This window comes from Urocitellus parryii, chromosome 4 (genome assembly GCF_045843805.1).
Source record: "Urocitellus parryii isolate mUroPar1 chromosome 4, mUroPar1.hap1, whole genome shotgun sequence".
Taxonomy (NCBI): Eukaryota; Metazoa; Chordata; class Mammalia; order Rodentia; family Sciuridae; genus Urocitellus; species Urocitellus parryii.
The window spans coordinates 67,182,708-67,205,008 of NC_135534.1; the positions used below are offsets into that span (position 1 = coordinate 67,182,708).

Here is a 22,301-nt window from a genome sequence, read left to right on the forward strand (position 1 = left end):
AATTCATTTTGCTGATTCTTATATAAACTGACTTTTTAATTTTTTTTATTTTTTAGTTTACGGCAGACACAGCATCTTTGTTTGTATGTGGTGCTGAGGATCGAACCAGGGCCGCACGCATGCCAGGCGAGTGCGCTACCGCTTGAGCCACATCCCCAGCTCTATAAACTGACTTTTACTTATTAAAATTTTGCAGAACTGTTGAGGAGCTTCCATAACTATGCCCAGAATTAAGAAAGGCCAAGAAGTACAGGCCAAGGGTACAATGGATAATGTGTTTGATCATGGATCAGAAAAAAGGCCAAGAAGAAACTGGCAGGTTTCATTTAACCTGTGGTGAGTCTGCACATTTGTTTTTTGTGGCTTTAGGTTTTCCTTTGCAGTTGTGACAGGGCACAACATATCATGTGGAAAAAAATGGATTATAGGTTGGATTTCTTTTGTCATCTTGGGAACTAGTAAGTAAAAAATAATTTTCAGTAGGAATCTGGTTGAAAGCTTTCGAAATTTGGGTTCTTATCTGTTACTTGAAAAATAAATACAGATGCTCCTTGACATCCTAAATTGAGAATACCATAGATGAAAAATGCATTTAATATCCCTAATCTACCAAATCCAAGCTCAGCCCGGCCTTCCTTAAATGTGCTCAGAACACTTACTTTAGCCTACACCCGGGCAAAATCATCAAACACAAGGCCTATTTTCTAATAAGGTGCTGAATATCTCATGGGATTTATTGAGTACTATACTAAAATTGAAAACCAGAATGGTTGCATGGATATTATTCACACTATTGAAAAATCAAACCATTGTAAGTTGGGGACCACCTATATAGACATTGGAAACACCTAAATATGGGGATAGTAAAATAGATATAACATAATAAAGTATACTATGGTATAACTATATAATTGAATATGATATATCTATTAATGATATTCATGAGGATTTTTTGTGATTCAACTGACAATTTTATGGGAGCATTTTTTTTTTAAAGAGAGAGTGAGAGAGAGAGAGAGGGGGACAGAGAGAGAGAGAGAATTTTAACATTTATTTATTTATTTTTCTTAGTTCTCGGCAGACACAACATCTTCATTTGTATGTGGTGCTGAGGATCGAACCCGGGCCGCACGCACGCTAGGCGAGCGCGCTACCACTTGAGTCACATCCCCAGCCCTTTATGGGAGCATTTTGATTGATCTGGAGAGAGTCAACCATGACAGTAAAAAAAATCTAATGCAGGTGCCATTCAAACAAATAGCAAAGTAAAAGAAGAAATGCATGATGTCAGTCTACATTTTGTTAATAAATACTTAAAGATATATGAAATCACTAGCTCATCTCAGCTGTGTTCAATGTATTATATATAATACCTTTTTAAATTTTTTATTTAATTAGTTATATATGACAGTAGAATGCATTTATGCACTTTGATAATCATATATAGATGGGATGGATATAATTTCTCATTTTTCTGAGTGTACATGTTGTACAATCATATTGGCCATGTAGTCACATATTTACATAAAGTAATAATGTCTGTTTTATTCTACTATCGTTCCCATCCCCACATCCCCTCCCATCACTTCCCTCTACCTAATTTAAAGTAACACTATTCTTCCCTAGTGCTCTCCGCCTTATTGTGAATTAGCGTTCGCATATTAGAGAAATCATTCGGCCTTTGGTTCTGTGGATTGGCTTATTTCACTTAGTATGATATTCTCCAATTCCAACTATTTACTGGAAAATGCCATAATTTCACTCTTCTTTGAAGCTGAGTAATATTCCATTGAGTTTATACACCATATTTTCTTTATCCATTCATCTATTGAGGGACATCTGGGTTGGTTCCATAGTTCAGCTATTGTGAATTGAGCTGCTATAAACATTGATATGGCTGCATTACTGTAGTATGCTGATTTTGAGTTCTTTTGAGTATAAACCAAGGAGTGGGATAGCTGTGTCAGATGGTGGTTTCATTCCCAGTTTTCTAAGGAATTTCCATACTGCTTTCCATAGTGGTTGCATCAATTTGCAGTCCCACCAACAATATATGAGTGTATACCTTTTTAATCCATGCATAGAATACATGAGTCTAGTCAAAAGGATCTTCTTTGAACATTTTCATCACTTGGCTTCTATGTTAATAGTGTTTTCTGGTTTCTCTCTAATACACAGGCTGTACCTTTTATGATATTTCACAATTGTTATTACCAGTTGGTGGGATTCTGAGTGGTTTCTTTTTTCCCCTGTTTTCTTATTTTCTAAATTTTCCAAGATGAGACTTAATTTTTAAAAAATCCAGTTCTATTAAGATATAATTCACATACCACATAGTTCAGTCATTTAAAGTGTACAATTCCATGATTTTTTCCTTTTCTTCACATTCACCATTACCACAACCTAATTTTAGAACTTTCATCATCCCTAAAAGGTACCCTGTACCCTTTGGCAGTCACCGCCCATTCCTCCTTCCCTTCTTAGTCCTAAGCAACCACTAATTTATTTTCTATTTCAATAGATTTGCTTATTCTGTATATTTCAAGAAAAATGGCATCATAATATGTGTCCTTTTGTGTCTGGCTTCTTTGACATAAGTTTTTCATGGCTCATCCATCTGTACCGTGTATGCATATTTCATTCTTTTTTATTGCTGAAAAATCATTCATTGTATGGATATACCACACTCCAACCCATCCATCAGTTAATAGATATTGGCTTGTTTCCAATTCTTGGCTACTGTGAATAATGTTGCTATGAACATTCTTGTTCATGTTTTTTGGGGACTTATGTTTTCAATTCTTCTGGCATATACCTAGGTGTGTAGAATTGCCAGGTCACATGATAAGTTAGTTTAGCACTTTGAGGAACTGCAAAAGTGTTTTCAAAGTTGTTCACCATTTAACATACCAATAATACATGAGGGTTCTAATACATGGTTTTTCTACATCCTTGCCAGCATTTGTTATTGTTTGTGTTTTTGATTATAGCATCCTATGTATGGAAGTGGCATCTCACTGTCACTTTGATTTGGATTTATATAAATTCTAATGATGTTGAACATGTGTTTATTGGCCATTTTCATATCTTCATTGGAGAAATGTCTATGCAGATCCTTTGCCCATTCTTTAATTAGGTTATTTGTCTTTTCACTTTTTAGCTGTGAATTCTTCATATATTTTGAATACAAGTCTCTTATCAGATATATGATTTGCAAACATGTTCTTCCATTCTGTGGATTGTCTCTTTGTTTTCTTGATATACTGTCATTTGCAACAAAAAAGTTTGTAATTCTGATGAAATCCAATTTATCTATTTTTCTTTCATTGCTTTATATTAAAAAATTGTCTAGCCTAAGGTTACAAACAGTTACTGAGAATTTTATAGTTTTAGTTTTTGCATTTAGGTCTTTGATCTATTTTGAGTTGAATTTTGTTGTGGCAAGAAGGGTTCGAATTTCATTCTATTGCACGTGGATATCCACTTGCTCTAGCATCATTTGTTGAAAAGACTATTCTTTCCCTATTGAATTGTCTTTGCACCCTTGTTTAAAACCATTTGACCATAAATACAAGGGTTTATTGCTGGAGTCTCAAATCTATTCCATTGACCTATATGCCTATTCTTATGCCGGTACTACACTGTCTTGATTATTGCAGTTTTGTAGTAAGTGTTCATATTGAGAATTTTGGTTTTTTTTTTTTTTTCAAGATAGTGTCAGCTATTCTGGGTCCCATACATTTCAATGTATTGCTTTTATTCTTTGTGTGTGTGTGAGTGGGTGGGGGGAGGTTTTTAGAGAAAGAAGAGAAAGAAAGATAGACATTGCTGAAGGAACTGTGTGATTTACTTTGATTTCTGAATGATTACTCTGCAGCACATCTTTTCTCCTGGGTGGGGGAATTTCTCCTTGGTTTTGTCTTTGTTACAGTAGTTTTCTGTTTGTTTGTTGCACTGTTGATGAACACTGTGTAGTGTGGACTCAGACAAGGCCTTGTCTCCTACCTTGAGTCACCGGATGCTGAGAGGTTATTTCCACAGGAATGGGAGTGGGGAGCATGGATCTCACAATCCCCCGTACACTCCTAGCAAAGTATTATCACATTCTTTGCTGTGATTGATATAGCTGATACACTGTTTTGACTGTATACCTCTTCAGCAATCACTTTTGAGTATGTATCTATATATCTATATATATATTTTGCACATTCAGTTTAAGTATACAAATATATATTCCTTGATTCATTTATAAGTTATATACACTAATAATTATTATATATTAAAATCATACATGCCAGGCGTGGTGGCACATGCCTGTAATCCCAGCTGCTCTGGAGGCTGATGCAGGAGGATTGCACATTTGAAACCAGCCTCAGCAACTAAGCAAGGTTGTAAGCAATCTAGTGAGATCCTATTTCAAAATAAAAAGTAAAAGGGCTGGGGATGTGTCTTAGTCGTTAAGTGTCCCTCAGTTCAATCTCTGGTGCCAAAAATCAAACAAAAAAATGAAAACAAAAACATATGCAAAATGGAAGTTTTAGAGAATGAGATTTAAAAATGCTTAGAAATAGAAGTCTTCCCACACTTCAGTGGCTTTTTTTTTTTTTTTTAATCTCCCTGTAGACTGCCTTCTTGGATTTTACCTGTGTGTGTTTCTAGCATCCATCCAAACAGGTCCTAGTAAACAGCAGAAGCTCATGTCTTCAAAAGAAAAAAAATCAGATCTCCTACTATTTTTATTATATTATAAAACACTACCTCTATTTCTAGGTTTTGCATTAGCAAGTAAAGTTTCTTCGTTTATCGTCTGCTAGGATCAATTTGTGGAAGGTTGTGTGTTCCTCATTGCTCAGGTCTTCTACCTTTCATTGCACCTCATCTGACTTATTTATTTACAAAATAGTGATTCTATCATCTTTAATGTATACTCTTCATTTCATACCACGTTGGTCAAGCAGAGTCCTGCATAAAGAATTGAAAACAATGTCTCTATTCAGGGTGGCATCAAAGGAAGCTCTTGGGTATTGAAGTCAGAGAGGGATTCAGGGAGCTGGATTTTAAAGGACAAGTAGACTGTTAGCCAAATGAAGACAGGAAGACCATTCCAGCTGACTTCAGAAGCAAAGGCAGGAATATGAGAATCAAGGGGAAAATTTGGTGGAGCTGAACACAAAAGGCAATGGTGATTGCAACTCTGTGGGGTTTTGTTTGCTTGCAGTATTGGAGATTGAACCCAGAGCCTTGTGTATTCTATGCATCACTGACCTACATCCCCAGTACTTTTTTTGAATTTTACTTTGAGATAGGGTCTTACTAAGTTGCTCATGATGGCTTTCAACTTGAGATCCTCCTGCCCCAGTCTCCCAAGTAGCTGGGATTACAGGTGACAGCCACCCCCTCTAGAACATCTGTTTTCAATAGATCACTCTGGAGATTCTGTGGAGTATTTGAGTCTTGAAGTTGAAAGTAGAGAGAGGTTGTTGGTTGCCTGAAGAGTAGGGCACAATTATAGATAACTACAAGGCAGAAACCTCTGCGCAGAAGCCCAAACTAAAACTGTCAAACTATTTTAGTACTTTATTTAGAAAGTTCTTTTTAGGATTTTAGCACCTAACTTCTTTTTTTTTTTTCTTTTGGTCCTGGGAGTTGTTGCCCTTTCCCTTTGTCCCCATGACGCTTTATACCTTTATTAGATAATTACGACTTATTTCGTGAGAATCACGGGGGCTGGCTGGGGATGCTGTTTCTGGATTTCCGTTTGAGGCCTGCGGCTAAAGTTATACCCTGAGGTGCCTGGCCACACAGGTTTGCTCAAGCAAGGGCTTGTAGAGAAGGCTTCATTCCATCTCTGCCCCCATTAAATCAAACCGCCTCCACACAAAAAGAGGCTCAGACACATCTGGACAGAAAAAAAGCCTCCGGGTGTATCGGGAACCACTGGGGTGGTCTAGGCCGGCCAGACAGCTCAGCTCTCCACTTCCTTTCCGGGTCTCAGCTCTGTCTGCCCACAAGAGAAAGAGGGACCTGGCCACAGGGCGTCCTCGGGGTGGGCCCTGTCACCGCCACGCCCTCGGTGGGCGTGGCCTCCCTAGGGTAGCCTTAGTGACGGCGCCGGCCCCGCCCTTCCCGAGGGCGGGGCGCGAGCGCGCGCGAGCTGGGCCCAAGCTGGCCTGGGAGCCGCGGATCCTAGCGCAGCTAGGGTGGCAGCAGCGACGCGATGGCTCCGGCTTTGGACCGGGAGGGTTACTGGGGCCCTACGACCTCCACACTGGACTGGTGCGAGGAGAACTATTTTGTGACCGAGTATGTCGCCGAGTTCTGTGAGTGTGGCCTGAGGCGGGGAGCGAGGGACTAGGGACACCGGGCTGAGTGGAGGCGCCGTGTGGAGAAGGCAGAGGACGAACCTGGCCGCGAGGGGAGGCACCAGGCCTGGCGTCCGGGGCCGCGGGGGAAACAGGAGTGTGGTCAGGGGTGTCCGGTGTGTCGAGGGAGGACTGCCGGAATCCGGTTCGGCTGGCCTTCACATTGGGGTCGGATGGGAAGTGGGGAGCCCCTGTCCGACCTAAGGGGGCAGCCTGCGAAGCAGGGCTGGAAATGGGAATTCCTACCTGTCGGCGGAGTGGAGACAGGCAGCGCCAGAAGGGGTCGGGAGAGTGGAGGTCTCTGCTTATTGGAATGAGAGCCCAGGACACCTGTTCTACTGTTGTCACCCCCTCCTCAGCCAGAGGGGAACACTTCCTTGCTCCGTCTTCCCCCAAGTCTGGGAAAACTCTAAGGTCTTTCCAGTCTTCTTTCTCTTTCCTTTTTTTTTTTCTCTCTCTCTCTATATTTAGTTGTACTTGGACACAGTACCTTTATTTTATTTATTTTTTTAATGTGGTGCTGAGGGTCGAACCCAGCGCCTACCCACGCTAGGCGAGCGCTCTACCGCGGAGCCACAACCCCAGCTCTCTTTCTCCTTTCTTATATGACCCCCCTCACCATCTCCAGGGAACAGTTTTATGATCTCAGAGATCCAACTCCCTCTCCCATATCTTCGGGTACCAGAAATGATCTGCTAGTACTATTCAACTCCCATCTTGCTTCAGAAGTAGAAGGCAGAGGATCAAGTACCTTTCTGCTTGTGCCAGCCTTCCAAGGGCAGGAGGGACCAAGTCATTGATTCACTGTGAACTTCATCAGACTTCCTAGGGGTTAATGGTCATCTGAGAACCCTGCTTCCACTAACCACACCTTCTGGGAACTTAAGAGTCCTCCTCAAGCCTTTGCTCTAACAGGCATTGCTGGCCAGGTCTGGGTTGTTGTTGGTGGTGGTTTTGTGTGTGTGTGTGTGTGTGTGTGTGTGTTTTCCTAGATAATCATTTCTGCCAGATTTGAGAGATTTTCTATTGTTTATTTTGGTCAAGTTTTTTTTTTTTTTAAACATACGTTGAGGGGCTGGGGTTGTGGCTCAGAGGTAGAGAGCTTGCCTACTACGCATGAGGCACCAGGGCCGCGGGGGAAGCAGGAGTGTGGACAGGGGTATCCAGTGACTGAGGACTGCCGGAATCTGGTTAGGCTGGCCTTCACACATAAAAAAATAAAGATATTGTCTCCATCTATAACTAAAAAATAAATATTAAAAAATACGTTTTTTTTTTAATAGATCTTTTTGTTGTTGTTGTTGGAGATGGACAGAATACCTTTATTTTATTTATTTGTATGTGGTGCTGGGGACCGAACCCAGTGCCTCAGCATGCTAGGCAAGCACTCTACTACTGAGCCACAACTGCAGCCCCTATTTTGGTCAAGTTTTAAGAGCACAGGGTTTCATCCTTCTTTCAAGTACCTGCTTCTGCAAGATGCAGAGACAATCTAATTCTTTGATTATTACTGCCTTATTTTAATTGAATCCACTTTGTCAGGACATGAGGCAAAACTCTTCGTAGCCAGCCTTATTACTGACTCCTTCTCCCAGGCATGTGTGTTTGGCTTTGTAGAAAAGAGGCAAGATCCCAGGTCTGGTGGCAGGCCTGTAATCCCAGAATCCCAGCGACTTGGAGGCTGAGGTAGGAGGATCACAAGTTCAAAACCAACCTCAACAATTTAGCAAGGCCTAAGCAAATTAGGAAGACCCTGTCTCAAAAGAAAAAAAAAAAAGAGGCTAGAGTTTCATACCAAATAATCTTCCTTTATTCTGGCCCAGTAGTTGGCTATTAAAAAGAAAGAAAGAAAGAAAACTTTTTTTTTTTTTTTTTTTTTTTTTTTTTTTTTTGTAGCTTTTGGGACTTGATTTGGAGGAAGTAGAGACCATGATAGGGCTGAGAATCATTTTTCCTGAGCTATTAGATTTTTACATAATAATGGAGAAATATGGGCAAAGGGATTATTTGTAGTGTAATTACTTGGCAATTCGAATATAGGTTAAGGAAGCATTTTATCAATTTTTTAAAAAAATTATTTACACATGACAGTATAATGATCTTGACATACATTTGAATCAGATGGGGTATAATTTCTCATTTTTCTGAGTGTACAGGTTCCAGAATCACATTGGTCATGCAGTCACGTATATACATACAAAAAATTTTAAAAATATCTTTATTTTATTTTTATGTGGTGCTGAGAATCGAACCCAGTGCCTCGCACATGCTAGGTGAGCGTGCTACCACTTGAGCCACATCCCCAGCCCATTTTTCAAATTAATTGCTTTGGCAAGCCCATACCTGGTCCAGAAGACCATGATCATGAGAGAGAGAGAGGATTTAAAGCTATTCTCTCTGAGTTGGAAATGTAGAACTTTTTTTCTTTTACTTGGTGTTTCAAATATTGGATGGACTCTCATATATAATAGTTAACTTTTCCAGTTTCTCTAGAATTTAGAATTGGGGCAATGGATGGAGAAAACTAACATAAGGAATAACTTCAGCATAAAGAAAATCTTTCTAATGATATTATCACAGAACCAGTTGGCTTAAGGATAAGAGGACTTTCACTAAAGGTGTTAGAGCAGACATTGCTCAGCTAACTAATGTGAGAATCTGAGGAGAAATTAACTAGTAGAAGAAAGGAGCCTGAGTTGGCCTTTGATTTCCTGCAGCCTTTTTGGTCTACATAAGTATAATGACTTTTAGTTTAGAACCAAGGCTTTGGATTAGAATCAAAAGAGAATACTGGCAGTTGATCATGTGAATTATAAGAGAGCAGATACTAGTATTCTGACAGATAGCTCTGAGAAATAGGAAATGGCTTTAGTTCTCAATGTCCTCAGAAGAGGAAACTGAGCAGACTGCAGGAAGGTTTTGACACAGGAATCTGAGGGGTTGCAAGAAGAGGATGAGTGCATATGTTGGCAGCCCTTTGCGCATGTATCTTGGGAGAAAATGATTTGGAGGAAGTTGAGGTCAAATGCCACAGCAAGTGGTGGGTGTCTGTTATAACTTGAAATAAGAGAAATGGATCTTTGAAAAATACTGATTAGTAATAATATGTTTAAAATATGTGTTCAAAATAAATGCCATTTTATCATTATATTTATATTAATGACAACATTAAGGATGATAGTAATAATAGTTGTTACCTGTATGTTTGCTGTGTTCCACAACTTGCTAAGCATTTCATATAATTTATCTCTTTTGATCTTTACAATAATTTAAAAAAGAAGGTATTATTATCTCTCACAGTTTAGAAAATTGAGTTTTTGAGAACTAATTTTATACAGTCACAATAAATGGTGTAGAGACAGTATTCAAATTGAGATGTGATTCTAAAACTGTTAGACTGTATTGCCTTTCCCTTCATTCTTTCAATTCAAGGGGGATAGGATAGACAAGAAATCCTATTCTATCACAAAAGATAAATTGAATAGCAATTCAGGTTATTCAAGTATCTTTCAACTATTCAATTATCTTTCAGCAATAGAGTATATATTTTGAGGTTATAATAATGAGTTTGGGCAATTGTGTGTCACTTTCAGTACCTGAAAAACTATCTTTTTAGCATGAACCAACAACAATTCAAATTCCTTTTCATTTAAGCAGATTGTAAGAACCAGGGAAAAGGGCAAAGGGTCTCTCTTTATTTGTGAAATAATGATCCGATTGATGCCATATCTTTTAAGTATGGGAATCCTCATTTTGTCTGGTAGTATGGGACCATACAAATAGCCATGCACATCAAAACTAGACAAAACAGTCTTCATAATCAATAAGAAAAGTTAGAATTATTCTGTGACCTTTAAATTTTTTTGTTAAACATTGTATAAACCCTCTTATTGTTGGTTATAAATATGTAGGGGAATGAGAAAGAAGTAGAACTAATATTTTTTACACTATAACTTAAATAATTGAAAACACAGGTATTAAAATGTTTTATTTCTTTGTAAAATAGCTTATCAAGAGTAGTTTGGGGCAAGAGTAGAGCGCTTGCCTAGCACATATGAGGCACTGGGTTCTATCCTCAGCACCACATAAAAATAAATAAAGTAAAGGCACTATGTCCATATACAATAAAAAAATATTAAAAAAAGAGTGGGCTGAGGTTGTGGCTCATAACATTGTACTTTCATAACATTGAAAGTACAAAGAATAAAATGTTGTAAGCCAATTCAAATTTAGAAATGATTCATAGAGGCACAGCAATTTATTCCATGCCATAAATTGTGGGAGGAGCAGACAAGCACTTTACAAAGTACTCTTTTTTTAAAAAATATATTTTTAGTTGTAGATGGACACAATACCTTTATTTTGTTTATTTGTTTTTTTATGTGGTGTTGAGGATCGAACCCAGTGTCTCATGTGTGCTAGGCAAGTGCTCTACCACTGAGCCACAGCTCCAACCACATAATATTCTTTTAGTGTTTATGTAATAATGGGATTTATGGAATGAAGATCTAGCAGCAAAGTTTGGACTATATTCAATTTCTCACAGTTAATAAACAGTGACAACTGCAATTTGAATTTTGTTGTCGGGAGATTGGCATTATTTAACTAAACTCTGGTAACTGAAATTTGTGCCTGCTGAAACTCTACAAAGTAAAGATTGCCTATGTATTAATAATGTACAGAACATTCCTATTAAGGAGATTAATGTTACATCTCCCACTCCCCACTTTTTGGGCTACTAGGGATTGAACCCAGTGTAGCTCATTCTACCACTGAGCTATATTCCCATCCATTTTATTTTGAGATGGTCCTTGGTAAGTTGCCAGGGCTGACCTCAAACTTTTGATCCGCCTGCTTCATTTTCCTGAGTAACTGGGATTACAGGTGTACCCAACTGATTCTGGCTGTTAGCCCATTTTAAAGAAGAGGAAATTGAGTTTTAGAGAAGTTAAGAAACCTGCTTAGTGTCATACAGCTATTGAGTGGCAGAAATGGTATTCCAATTTAGATCTCATAAGCCTTTCTACTAAGACAAACAGTCTTCCCAAAGTGGAAAATTTCAAGTACTGTTGGACTAACGAAAGAAACATTACCTAAAAAGAGATGAAGGGGAATTCTAATTATCCAGTTAAAATTATTTAAAATGTTTCATTTATTCAGCAAATATTTACTGAGTACCTATTTTGTCAAGGCTTCAGTCTATTAAAGTATATATAAAGACAGATTTTCTCTTGTGGTTGTTGGAGAGGCTAATTAGGAATATGAACACAGATACATTCAACAGGTATACTCCTACTTTCAAATGAACTGCATTCATAAAATGCATTTGGAAGATCAAGAATTGACATTATGGGAGGGGTTGTCAGAAAGCTAATAAATATATTTGAAAATTTCTAATTATGGCTTTTATAGGGACTACCTCAGTCTGAGACAGTCACCTAGTTGTTAAGATTTCCATGGTTGGAGAGAATGAATGGCAGCTTATGTTATGACCATCTAGCTATCTTTATTTTGTTCTTGGGCTAGGGTAATTCAAGTTTTTTTGTGTGTGAATTTTTCGATCCTCTTCCGTCCTTAGGAACTAGGCTAAAGGAAAGTGGGCAGCCCTCAGGCTTTATACTTTTGTTATGGGAAATTCACTTAGATGGGGAAAGAAATATTATTTTCTTATCACAGCAGCACAAGACAAAAGAGATTTTAGCCAACTGCCTCTACCATACACATGCCTCAAAGGGCCTCTGGCTACTTGTAACTCTTTTGCTGTTTTTCTTTTCCTTTCCTTTTCTTGGGGTCTCTTCCTAACATCTTCCTTGAATAGCAAGCCTCAAGTAAGTGAGCACGCTTCTGGCTTTTTTTTGTTTCTGGGGCTCTGTGGGCTGGCAGAGGGTGATAACTTTAAGGTAGATAATCCTTTCCCTAAGAGTTTCTGACAGGCAAGCAGCGGTACCTCCAGCTTATAGCCTAAAAACATCATAAGTCAACTGATGAAGAAAGGCCAAGTGAAAGGCCAGATTCAGTGAACAAAAGGGTATGGGTTTAATATATCTAAGTCAAAGACTGGCAGTAAGTTGTTTAGATGCTCTGATGAATATATATGTGACATGTTGGAATACAAGGAAATGGTATTTATTAAAAACTTAAACAAAGATTCATAAAGGCTTTACAATATCCCTGCCTCAAGAACTACCATACCAACTGATATTTTATTTAAATTGTGGAAAAATACACATAACACAAAATTTATCATCTTAACCATTTTTAAGAATATACAGTTCTATAGTGTTAATTAATGTACATTCAAATTGTTGTACACTAAATCTTCAAAATGCTTCATCTTGTGAAACTGAAACTCTATTCAACTCTATAACAGCTCTTCATTCTCTCCTCTCTCTAGCTTCTGGCAACTGTCATTTTATTTTATGTCTCTATTTATTATTCCAAATATATAAGAGGCATCATACAATATTTGTCTTTTTGTGACTGTCTTTTTTCACTTAGGATAATGTCCTGAAAGTTCCCTACATGGATATTGTAGCATGTATGAGAATTTCTTTTTTTAAAGGCTGTATAATATTCTATTATATGTATATACCATATTTTCTTTATCCATTCTTCCACTGATGAACACTTGGGTCACTTCTACCTCTTGGCTATTGTGAATAGTGCAGCTGTGAATGTGGGTAAACAAATAGCTCTTCAAGCCCCAATAGTAATATCGTTGGATCATGTGGTAACATAGCAGCTATTTTAACTTTTTCATCATAAAGAAGCCTCTTATTTGTTATAGGCTCCATGAATTTATTATCACTCTCACATAAATTGTAATTTATTATTATTCTACTTAAGTTTTGATTGTACTTTATCCCTGTTTTAATTAGTGTAAGGCACATGTCAATCAGATGAATGCTCATCACTGTTACCACACTATATTGATCCATGTGAGATAGTTACTAATTATTTTAATGTTTTAATATAATTCTAGTCCAAAGCAAAACAGCATACTATTTTTATTGCAATCTTCTTGTGGATAAATGTGATTTTTAAAATATTGGAAATAGCCTATAGAAATAATAATAGCTAACACTTATGGGGCTTAATGTGCAACATTCTCTTGTGTATTATATGATAAGAACCTTGTTATAATATTTACAAATTTAAAAATATATATTTCTTTAGTTGTAGGTGGCCACAATGACTTTATTTTATTTATTATTTTTATGTGGTGCTGAGGATCGAACCCAGTGCTTCACACATGCTAGGCAAGTGCTCTACCACTGAGTTACAACCCTAGCCCTATTTACAGTTTTTTTTTAAGTTACTCTTTTTTTAAAAAAAATTTTTTCCTCAATATTTATTTATTTTTTTAGTTTTCGGCGGACACATCATCTTTGTTTGTATGTGGTACTAAGGATCGAACCCGGGCTGCACGCATGCCAGGCGATCACACTACCTCTTGAGCCACGTCCCCAGCTCCTTAAGTTACTCTTTTAAGTTTTAGTCATCTTTTAGAGATCTGGAAATTTAAGGCAGAGAAGGATTGAATAATTTGTTCAAAGTTTTCTACTTTGCCAGGGACAAAATGAAGATTTGAATTAGTGCATTGCTTTTTTTAAAAAAAATATTTTTTTTTAGTTGTAGTTGGACACAATACCTTTATTTTATTCATTTATTCTTATGTGGTTCTGAGGATTGAACTCAGGGCCTCACACGTGCTAGGTGAGTACTCTACCGCTGAGCTACACACCAGCCCCTTGAATTCACGCATTTCTGACTCCAGAGTACATTCATATCTCTCTCTCCCTCTCTCTCTCACTAAAATACCTTTGAGTTATAAATTACTTATAATAAAATACATCCTTTTAAAAATCTTTTTTTTAGTTGTAGATGGACACAATACCTTTATTGTTTATTTATTTATTTATGTGATGCTTAGGTTCTAACCCAGTGCCTCACACATGCTAGGCAGTATCTACCACTGAGCTACAACCCCAGCCCTAAGACACATCCATTTAAAGTGTATAGTTTGTAAAGTTTTGATAGATGTGTATACCTATGTAACTACTATCTCAATCAAGATGTGGACTGTTTTTTAAAAATATTTATTTTTTTTTAGTAGAAGTTGGACACAATACCTTTATTTTATATATTTGATTATTTTTTTATGTGGTCCTGAGGATTGAACCCAGGGCCTCGAGTGTGCTAGGCAAGCACTCTACTGCTGAGTCACAATCCTAGTCTGAACTGTTTTTATTACCCTGAAAAGTTATCAGAGCATGCCTTTCTAATCATATGCTAATACTGATTGATTTCCAAAGTAGGTAATATTATAATCCCAGTTTTACAGTTGAGGACATTGAAATTTAAGAAGATTAAGAAAATTGCCCAAGGTCACATATTACGAAGTGGCAGAGCCCAAGTGACCCAAAAGCCACTTAATTCCAGAGCTGTGTGATGGATTACCATACTATTCCTGCCTTCCTCCATACAAATTTTTAAACCTTACTAAATCCAGAGACTTCAGACAAGGAACTAGTGATCTAATATTAGAAGGAAAAGACCTTGAGAAGTGAATTGATCTGGCCAAGCTTCTGTTGCAAATTAGTGGTGAAGACTAGACTTCACCACATTCTGTAGTTTCTCAGTCTGGTAAATGGTAGAGAGGAGGGGGAGAATGTTAGTGTTGTTGATTTCATATTTTAATGAGTTACCAAATCATAGGACTTCCTCAGAACAAAAAGAATTCTCAATGAACTGTTTTATTATGGTGAAGATGCTAACAGTACATTAAGCAGTGTTCTTCATTTTCATGTGCATGCAAATTACCTGGGAGATCTTGTTAAAATATATATTCTAGTTTAGTAGGTCTGAAAAGTGGTCTTAGAGTCTGCATTTCTTATAAGCTATCAGGTGATTCCAGTACGGCTGGTCTAGAGATTGCACTTGGAGAAGCAAGCCTTTACAGTTCATAGAGCACTTTCCATCTTTCCCCCCCATGAACTGTAGGTGTTATCTCTGTTTGTATGGAAGGAAACCAAGTTCAGAAAGATAATGCCAGGCGTGGTGGCACACACCTGTAATTCCAGTGATTTGGGAGGCTGAGGGAAGATGACAAGTTCAAGGCCAGCCTCAGCAATTTAGCAAGGCCCTAAGCAACTTAGCAAGACCCTGTCTCAAAATAAAAAAAAGGGCTGAGGGTATGGCTGTGTGGTTAAGCACCCCTAGGTTCAATCCCCAGTAACAAGGGTTGGGGGAGGGGGAATCAAAAACAACTTCTTCAAGACCCAGGGAACTGGTACAGAAGCCTAGATTTCTAGGCTTGATTTTCCTGAAAACACTGCACTTGAAGGAAAGCTTGAAAATGATTATCCTGTGTTATGAGCTAAATTAAACATTTTCATTTCTGAAATAATTTTATTCTTACCTACTTCTAATGCCTTTCCCAAGCTAAAACCAAACCAATTTTTAGACTCAAGTCTGTAGTTAGCAATTAGAGATAGTAGGTGCTTGAAAGTGGAGTTTATTTTGAAATCTAATCTTAGTGTTTATCTAGTTCTTCCAAGATGTTAGCTAGGAAGAATTGTCACTTGTTAGCACATGTTGGAAAAAAATTGATTTTAAAAAAGAGGAACAGTAATTGGTATGTGGATAATTAAGAATAATAGAATGATTCCTCAAATGGCAATTTGCAGAACTTCACTGAGCTGGGATACATAGAATAGTAGTTATGAAAGTCTTTCCCAGTACATTATTTTAGGTTAAAATTTTAAGTTACTTCTTTGATTTTTGAGTTCTGCCATTTTCCTTTGCTAGGTGAAGAATTTTAGGTATTGCAGAAGAGCAATGGCATGAAGAAACATTTTAGGGCCCAGCAAAATGATAAGAACTCACCAGAGACAACAAAAGTAATTTATGGTGGCACAAAAATCCTAGATGTTTTACTGTGGGGAAAGTACATAGTACAACAGAAAGGTTGCTGCACTTCAAGTCAGAATCAGTTTCCTATCTGGACTTTGCTTCACTTAAGGTTTGTAACTTTGGGCAAATCACTTAATTGTTCTCTGTATCAGTTTTCTATAAAACAAGAATTTTTTTTTTTTTTTTTAATTTCTGGTGCTGAGGATTGAAACCAGGCCCTCAGGCATACTAGGCAAGTGCTATACCACAAAGCTAAATCCCTAGCCCTTGATTGGTTTTTAAGTGAAATTTTTTACACATATAACAAAGTTGGAAGAATTCTGCAGTTAATGTTCACTTATTCACTACCTAGATTATACTATTAAGGTTTTATTGGAATTGTTTTATCTTGTGTCTATTAATTTATCCATTCCTCTTTGTCCATCAATTTATTTTATTTTTTGACGCACTTCAAAGTCAATTGCAGACATATGTATTCTTTCCCCTAAATATTTCAGCATTCATATCATTAACTGAAGTTCAGTTTTTTAATGTTTTTTTTAATATTTATTTTTTAGTTTTAGGTGGAAACAATATCTTTATTTTATTTTTATGTGGTGTTGAGGATCGAACCCAGTGGCCCGCGCATGCCAGATGATCACGCCACCGCTTGAGCCCTGTCCCCAGCCCATGTTTTTTTTCTTTTGGTGTAAAATACGCATTCAATGAAATGCACAAATCTTAAGTTTTTATTTGCTGAATTTTGATAATTATGTACACCTGTGTAACTGAACCCCTATCAAGATGTGATAATTTGGGCTGGGTGTTTGGCTCAATGGTAGACATGCTTAGCATGCTCAAGATCTTGGATTCAGTCTGTAGCAGCAAAAAAAATAAAATAAAAATAAAAATAATTTAAAAGGTAAGCTTTGCTATTAATCAGGAATATTCCTTACGCCCCTTTTTGGTTAACCCTCACCTTCCCTTTCCCCTTCCCCTTTCTTTCCAGTATAACAACTATTTTCTGAAAATTTCCCCTACTATAGATTAGATTTGCCTCTTTTAGACTGTATACAGGTGGAATTATCTTATTATTAACTATTTGATATAATAAGCCTTGTTTCTCTCAGAAGATTATTTTTGAGATCCATCTGTGTTGCTATGTGATGGTATTCCATTGTATAAATCAAAAACAGTTTGATAATCCATTTTTCTGTTGATGGAAAGCGAACTATTTTCAGGTTCTGACAATTTTAAATAGAACTGCTACGAATGTTTTTGAACAAGTCTTCTTGTGGATATATATGTTCATTTCTCATAGGTAATGTCTGGGATTGTAGTAATTGGATCATAGGTAGGTGTATATTTTATTAGAAACTGCCATGCCTTTTTCCAAAGTGGTTATATGATTTTACAATTACAGCATTTGATCCACATCCTTGACAACAGTTGATATCAGTTGTTTTAATCCATTCTGATGGATGCGTAGTTATATCATTGTGGTATCTAGTTTATTCTTTTAATTCTTTAGTCTTTCTTCCTCCTTTTTCTTGCTCTACACTGTCCTCTTGTTGAAAAAGGCCATTTACGTACACATTATGATTTTGTACCCCTTTCAGTGTTTGTATTGTTCCCATGAGAGATTTAATAAACTTTTTAAAAAAATCATGAAGTTTGAGGGTAGTTATTCAACAATAAATAATTGAAAGTAGTATCTTGAATTTGAGGAATTTTGATTTCCTGTTGTATAAACTCTGGGCACACCAAATTACACTATACCTTTTAGTCTTGGAAGATGAGACTTTAAAAATAATAATAATAAACTTATTACTTTTGGTAGACCCTTTCATCTGAAAATTTAAGGAATTTTATAAGCATGTGTGTGTGAGTGTGTGTATGTATGGTACTGGGGTTTGAATCCAGGGACACTTTACCACTGGTCTATATCCCCAGTCCTTTTTACTTTTTATTTTGAGACAGAGTCTTGTTAAGTTGCTGAGGCTGACCTTGATTCAGCCTCCTGAATCACTGGGATTATAGGTATGCACCACCATGCCCTGCAAACATTTTTTACTTATAAGACTCAAAAGAGTATTTTATCCAGTGAAAATAAATAAGTAACTTCAAGGTTGAAATAATTTTGTTGCAGAACTGGGAAAAAAATCTTTGATCATGAGTATGTACTCTTGCAATTTATATATGTTCCTTAACTTTTCAGAGTAAGCTGCTTTGTTGTTATTGTTGTTGTTACTGGGGATTAAACCCAGAGGCACTTCACCCCACTGAGCTTTATATCCCCAGTCCTTTTTACTTTTTATTTTAGGGCCTTACTGAGTTGCTGAGGCTGACCTCAAACTTCTAGTCCTCCTGCCTCAGCCTCCCAAGCTGCTGGGATTACAGGTATGTGCACTGTACCCAGCTTCAGAGCAAGCTGCTTTTAATAGCAAGTGGGAATGACTGGGATAGAGTCAGAAGACAAAAACTAAACTCCAGAATTATGTGTATTAAAATATAACTATAAAAACTTGTTATGACTTTCATTTATTATTTACACATACAAAATGATAAAGAAAGAGCCTAGATAAAATGATGCTCCTAAAATGAAGCATTACAGTTTCTATGCTACAATTTTTCCTTTTTTCCCCTTTCTTTCTTTCTTTTTTTTTTTAAAGCAGACATAAGGATAAATCTGAAAAAAATCTAAATGAAACATTTCTGGTCCCACGCATTTCAGATAAAGGGTACTGTGTAATCTTAAACTATTGACTGTTTATCTCTGTGAAATGTCTTCCCTTTTCTCTGGTAATATCTTCATCTCGGAAGTCTACTTTCTCTGACATGAAAGTTGCCACCCAGCTTTCTTGGAATTTGTATTTGTATGGTTCTTCTTTTCTAACTTTTAAATTTTATCTTATTTATGTCATTACATTTATTGTGCTTTTCTTGTAAAATTGGGTTGCTTTTTTTTTTTTTTTGTCTAACAATCTGTGCTGCTTAACTGGCATATATTGTTTATTTTTAGATAATATAATATCAGTATAGTTGGGTTATTGTCTTACTATTTATCTTATATATATTTTTCATTTCTTCTTTATTTTTTCCCTCTTTTCCTGCTTTCTTTTAAATTAATTTAGAAGAGTGTGTATGCATATAGATTTTTGTTATTTTTTCTAGTACTGGGGGTTTGAACTTAGGGTCTCATACATGTGCTTTCCCACTGAGCTATATCTCTAGCTCTTTTATTTTTTATTTTGAAACAAGGTCTTGCTAAGTTGCTGGAGCTCGCTTCAAACTTGCCATCCTCCTGCCTCAGCCTCCTGGGTAGCTGGAATTATAGGCTTGCACCAACTCACCTGGCTGCATCTAATGTTTCATTTCATCTTGTCTATATAAAGATGAAATGAGTTTTCTGCTACATGTGTTCTATGTGTTTTCTGCTACATCTCTCATTTCTTTAGAGGTTGTTATCAATTTGTAGTATATATTTTAAATTTACTATAGTCTATTTTCAAGTAATCATATCATTTCATGTATAGAACCTGAAAATAGTATACCTGAACTTTTCTTGAAAATACTGAAAATAGTATACCTGAACTAAATTTTGTCAGTTTACTTGTTTGAAATATCTTTGTTTCACCTCAATATTTGAAGTATCTTTTTGCTGGCTGTAGAATTTTTGTTGGACAGTCATTTTCTCTTACTTCTTAAAAACTTGCTCCATTGTCTCTTTTTGCAGCTTTTGTTTGTTTGAAAAGTTATAATTTTTAATTACCTCTTACTCTCTTGCCCTTTTTTTTCTGTGCTCTTAAAATATTATTTTTATCTTTGGTTTTGAGTAGTTTTATTGTGATGTTCCTTGGTGATAGGGTAGTAGTATATATATATGGATATCTCTCTTGGACTTTCTTAATCTTAGATCTTTGAACTGGTTTTTATTAAAAAAAAAAATCTGGAAGATTGAAAGTAGTCTGGCTTTATTATTTATCCTACTTTGTTTCTGTTTCCTCTTTTTTCTGGTACTTCAGTTATACATATATTAGCATTATATTAAGTAGTCTGATATTATATCTTATCTGTCATTTTACTCTCTCCCACTTTATGTCAGTTTAAGTTTGAATATTATCTGTTTCCTTGGGTTCAAGTTCTTGGTTCTTCTTATTCCTCCTCCTCTTCCTCCCCTTCCCCCTCCCCCCTCCTTTTTTTTTTTTTTTGGGTATCAGAGATTGAAACCAGGAGTGTTTAACCACAGAGCCACATACCTCACCTTTATATTTTGAGACGGGGTCTTGCTAAGTTGTTTAGGCCTTGTTAAGTTGCTGAGTCTGGCTTTGGACTTTCAATCCTTCTGCCCCAGCCTCCCAAGCCACTGGGGTTTCAGGTATGTGTCATCATGCCCAGCCATGGATCTTTTTCTTCTGAAATGTGCAATCTACTGGTAAGCACATGCAGTGAAATTTTCACTTTAGATACTGCATTATTAAACTCTAGAAGTTTAATTTTTTATTGTTTATATTTTTCTCTGGGTTGTATTCATATTTTCCTTTAAAGCCATGAACATATTAATAAGAGGTTTTTTAAAAAATCACTATTATCTGTTAATTCCACCTTTATACTCGTTTCAAAATCTGATTTTTTTCATTCGCAAGTGGGTTACATTTTCCTGATTCTTTCCATATAGTGTGCAGTGAAAAGAATAGTTTGTAGTACAATTCAAAATATTTTTTTCTGAATCATTTCAAAGTAAATTACCAACAAAGTCTTCTATTATCCTTAATACTTTGTTGTGTATTTTCTTCAAATAAGAATGTTGTCCTATTAACCACAATACAATAATTAAAATAAAAAAAATGAACATTGATTGTATTATTACCACCTAATCCTAAAATTCCATTTAACTTTCCCTAGGGATTACATTATACATCCTTAATTGTTACAGCGCACTCATGGATCACTTCATGAAAAATGTAGATGCTTGAAGGAAAAGACAACAGTGTATATCCTACCTACCTTGATCTTGATGCTATAGTTGTTATAGCATCTACATGTGTTATAAACTTCAGAACATTTATATATTAAAAGTTAATGTTATAAATAAATTTAAAGGTAAGAGACAAAGTAATTGTCTTCTGCAGTTTACCAATTTTGGTGTTCTTCACTGTTGTTTGTTTGAATATCTGAATTCCTCTCCAGTGTTATTATCCAGATATTATCTGTTTCCTTGGGTTCAAGTTCTTGTATCTATACATTTTTTTTCATTTTGAAAAAATTTGGTTAACATACATGCAAATATTTTGTCTCATTTTTTTCTTCTATTCTTTTGCTTTAGTTACAGGATGTTAGAAAGTTTTATGTAATTTACTGGGTTTCTTAGGATCTGTTTTTTTTTTTTTAATAAAAAATCTTTTTTTCTCTCTTTCTGTACATGTATAGAATGGGTGATTTTGATTGGTCTGTCTTCAAGTTCACTTACTTTTTCACATTTGTCCAGTAAATCCATCTAGTGGATGCAGTATTTCAGATATTATATTTTTCAGTTCTAGAATTTTCTCTTAGTTCTTTTTTTATCATTTCTATTTTTCTTCAGAGATTTTCTATCTTTTAATTATTATCATATTTGTTTTAATTCATTGAGGGTAGTTAGAAAAACTTGAAAATCCTTATTTCGTTTTTTCCTACATCTCGGTGATCCCTTGGAATCAATCTTAGTTGGTATTATTTTTCTCTTGAGAATGTGTTTCATTTTCCTGTTTCTTCATATGTTGGATAAATTTAAGCTTTATTCTGGATATAATGAATGTTAATTTTGGAGATTCTATTGTTAAGTAAACATTATTTCTATTGTTTTTACTGGCAGTCATCCTGGCTGACTTGACTTAACCTATAAACTCTTTCTTGGCCAGCACTTCTGATCCAGCATCTCTTGGCCAGCTTCTCTTCTATCTTTAGCTGAACATGTTTTAGTCTGTTAGATTCATGTTGGTTCAGAGTTCAATCAGGGATATGGGCAAACAGAATTTGGGGATCTCTTCCTTGTCTTGTTGCCTT

General features: G+C 36.2%; 1 protein-coding gene across 3 annotated transcripts in view; it reads left to right on the forward strand.

Moving 5' to 3' along the window:
* The first annotated feature begins 287 nt into the window (after positions 1-287).
* The window catches only part of Acer3 (alkaline ceramidase 3), a 187,913-nt gene continuing 165,899 nt past the window's right edge, over positions 288-22,301 (forward strand). The window contains exon 1 of one of the 3 annotated variants that reach the window (XM_026387342.2): positions 288-336. Coding sequence is in view for 1 of the 3 variants with exons in the window: in XM_026387340.2 (XP_026243125.1) it covers positions 6,218-6,320 (103 nt within the window). In the remaining 2 variants the exon portion in view is untranslated. Of the gene's footprint in view, positions 337-6,144; positions 6,321-22,301 lie in introns of those variants that run through there. The other 2 variants (XM_026387340.2, XM_026387341.2) reach the window with 2 other exon arrangements.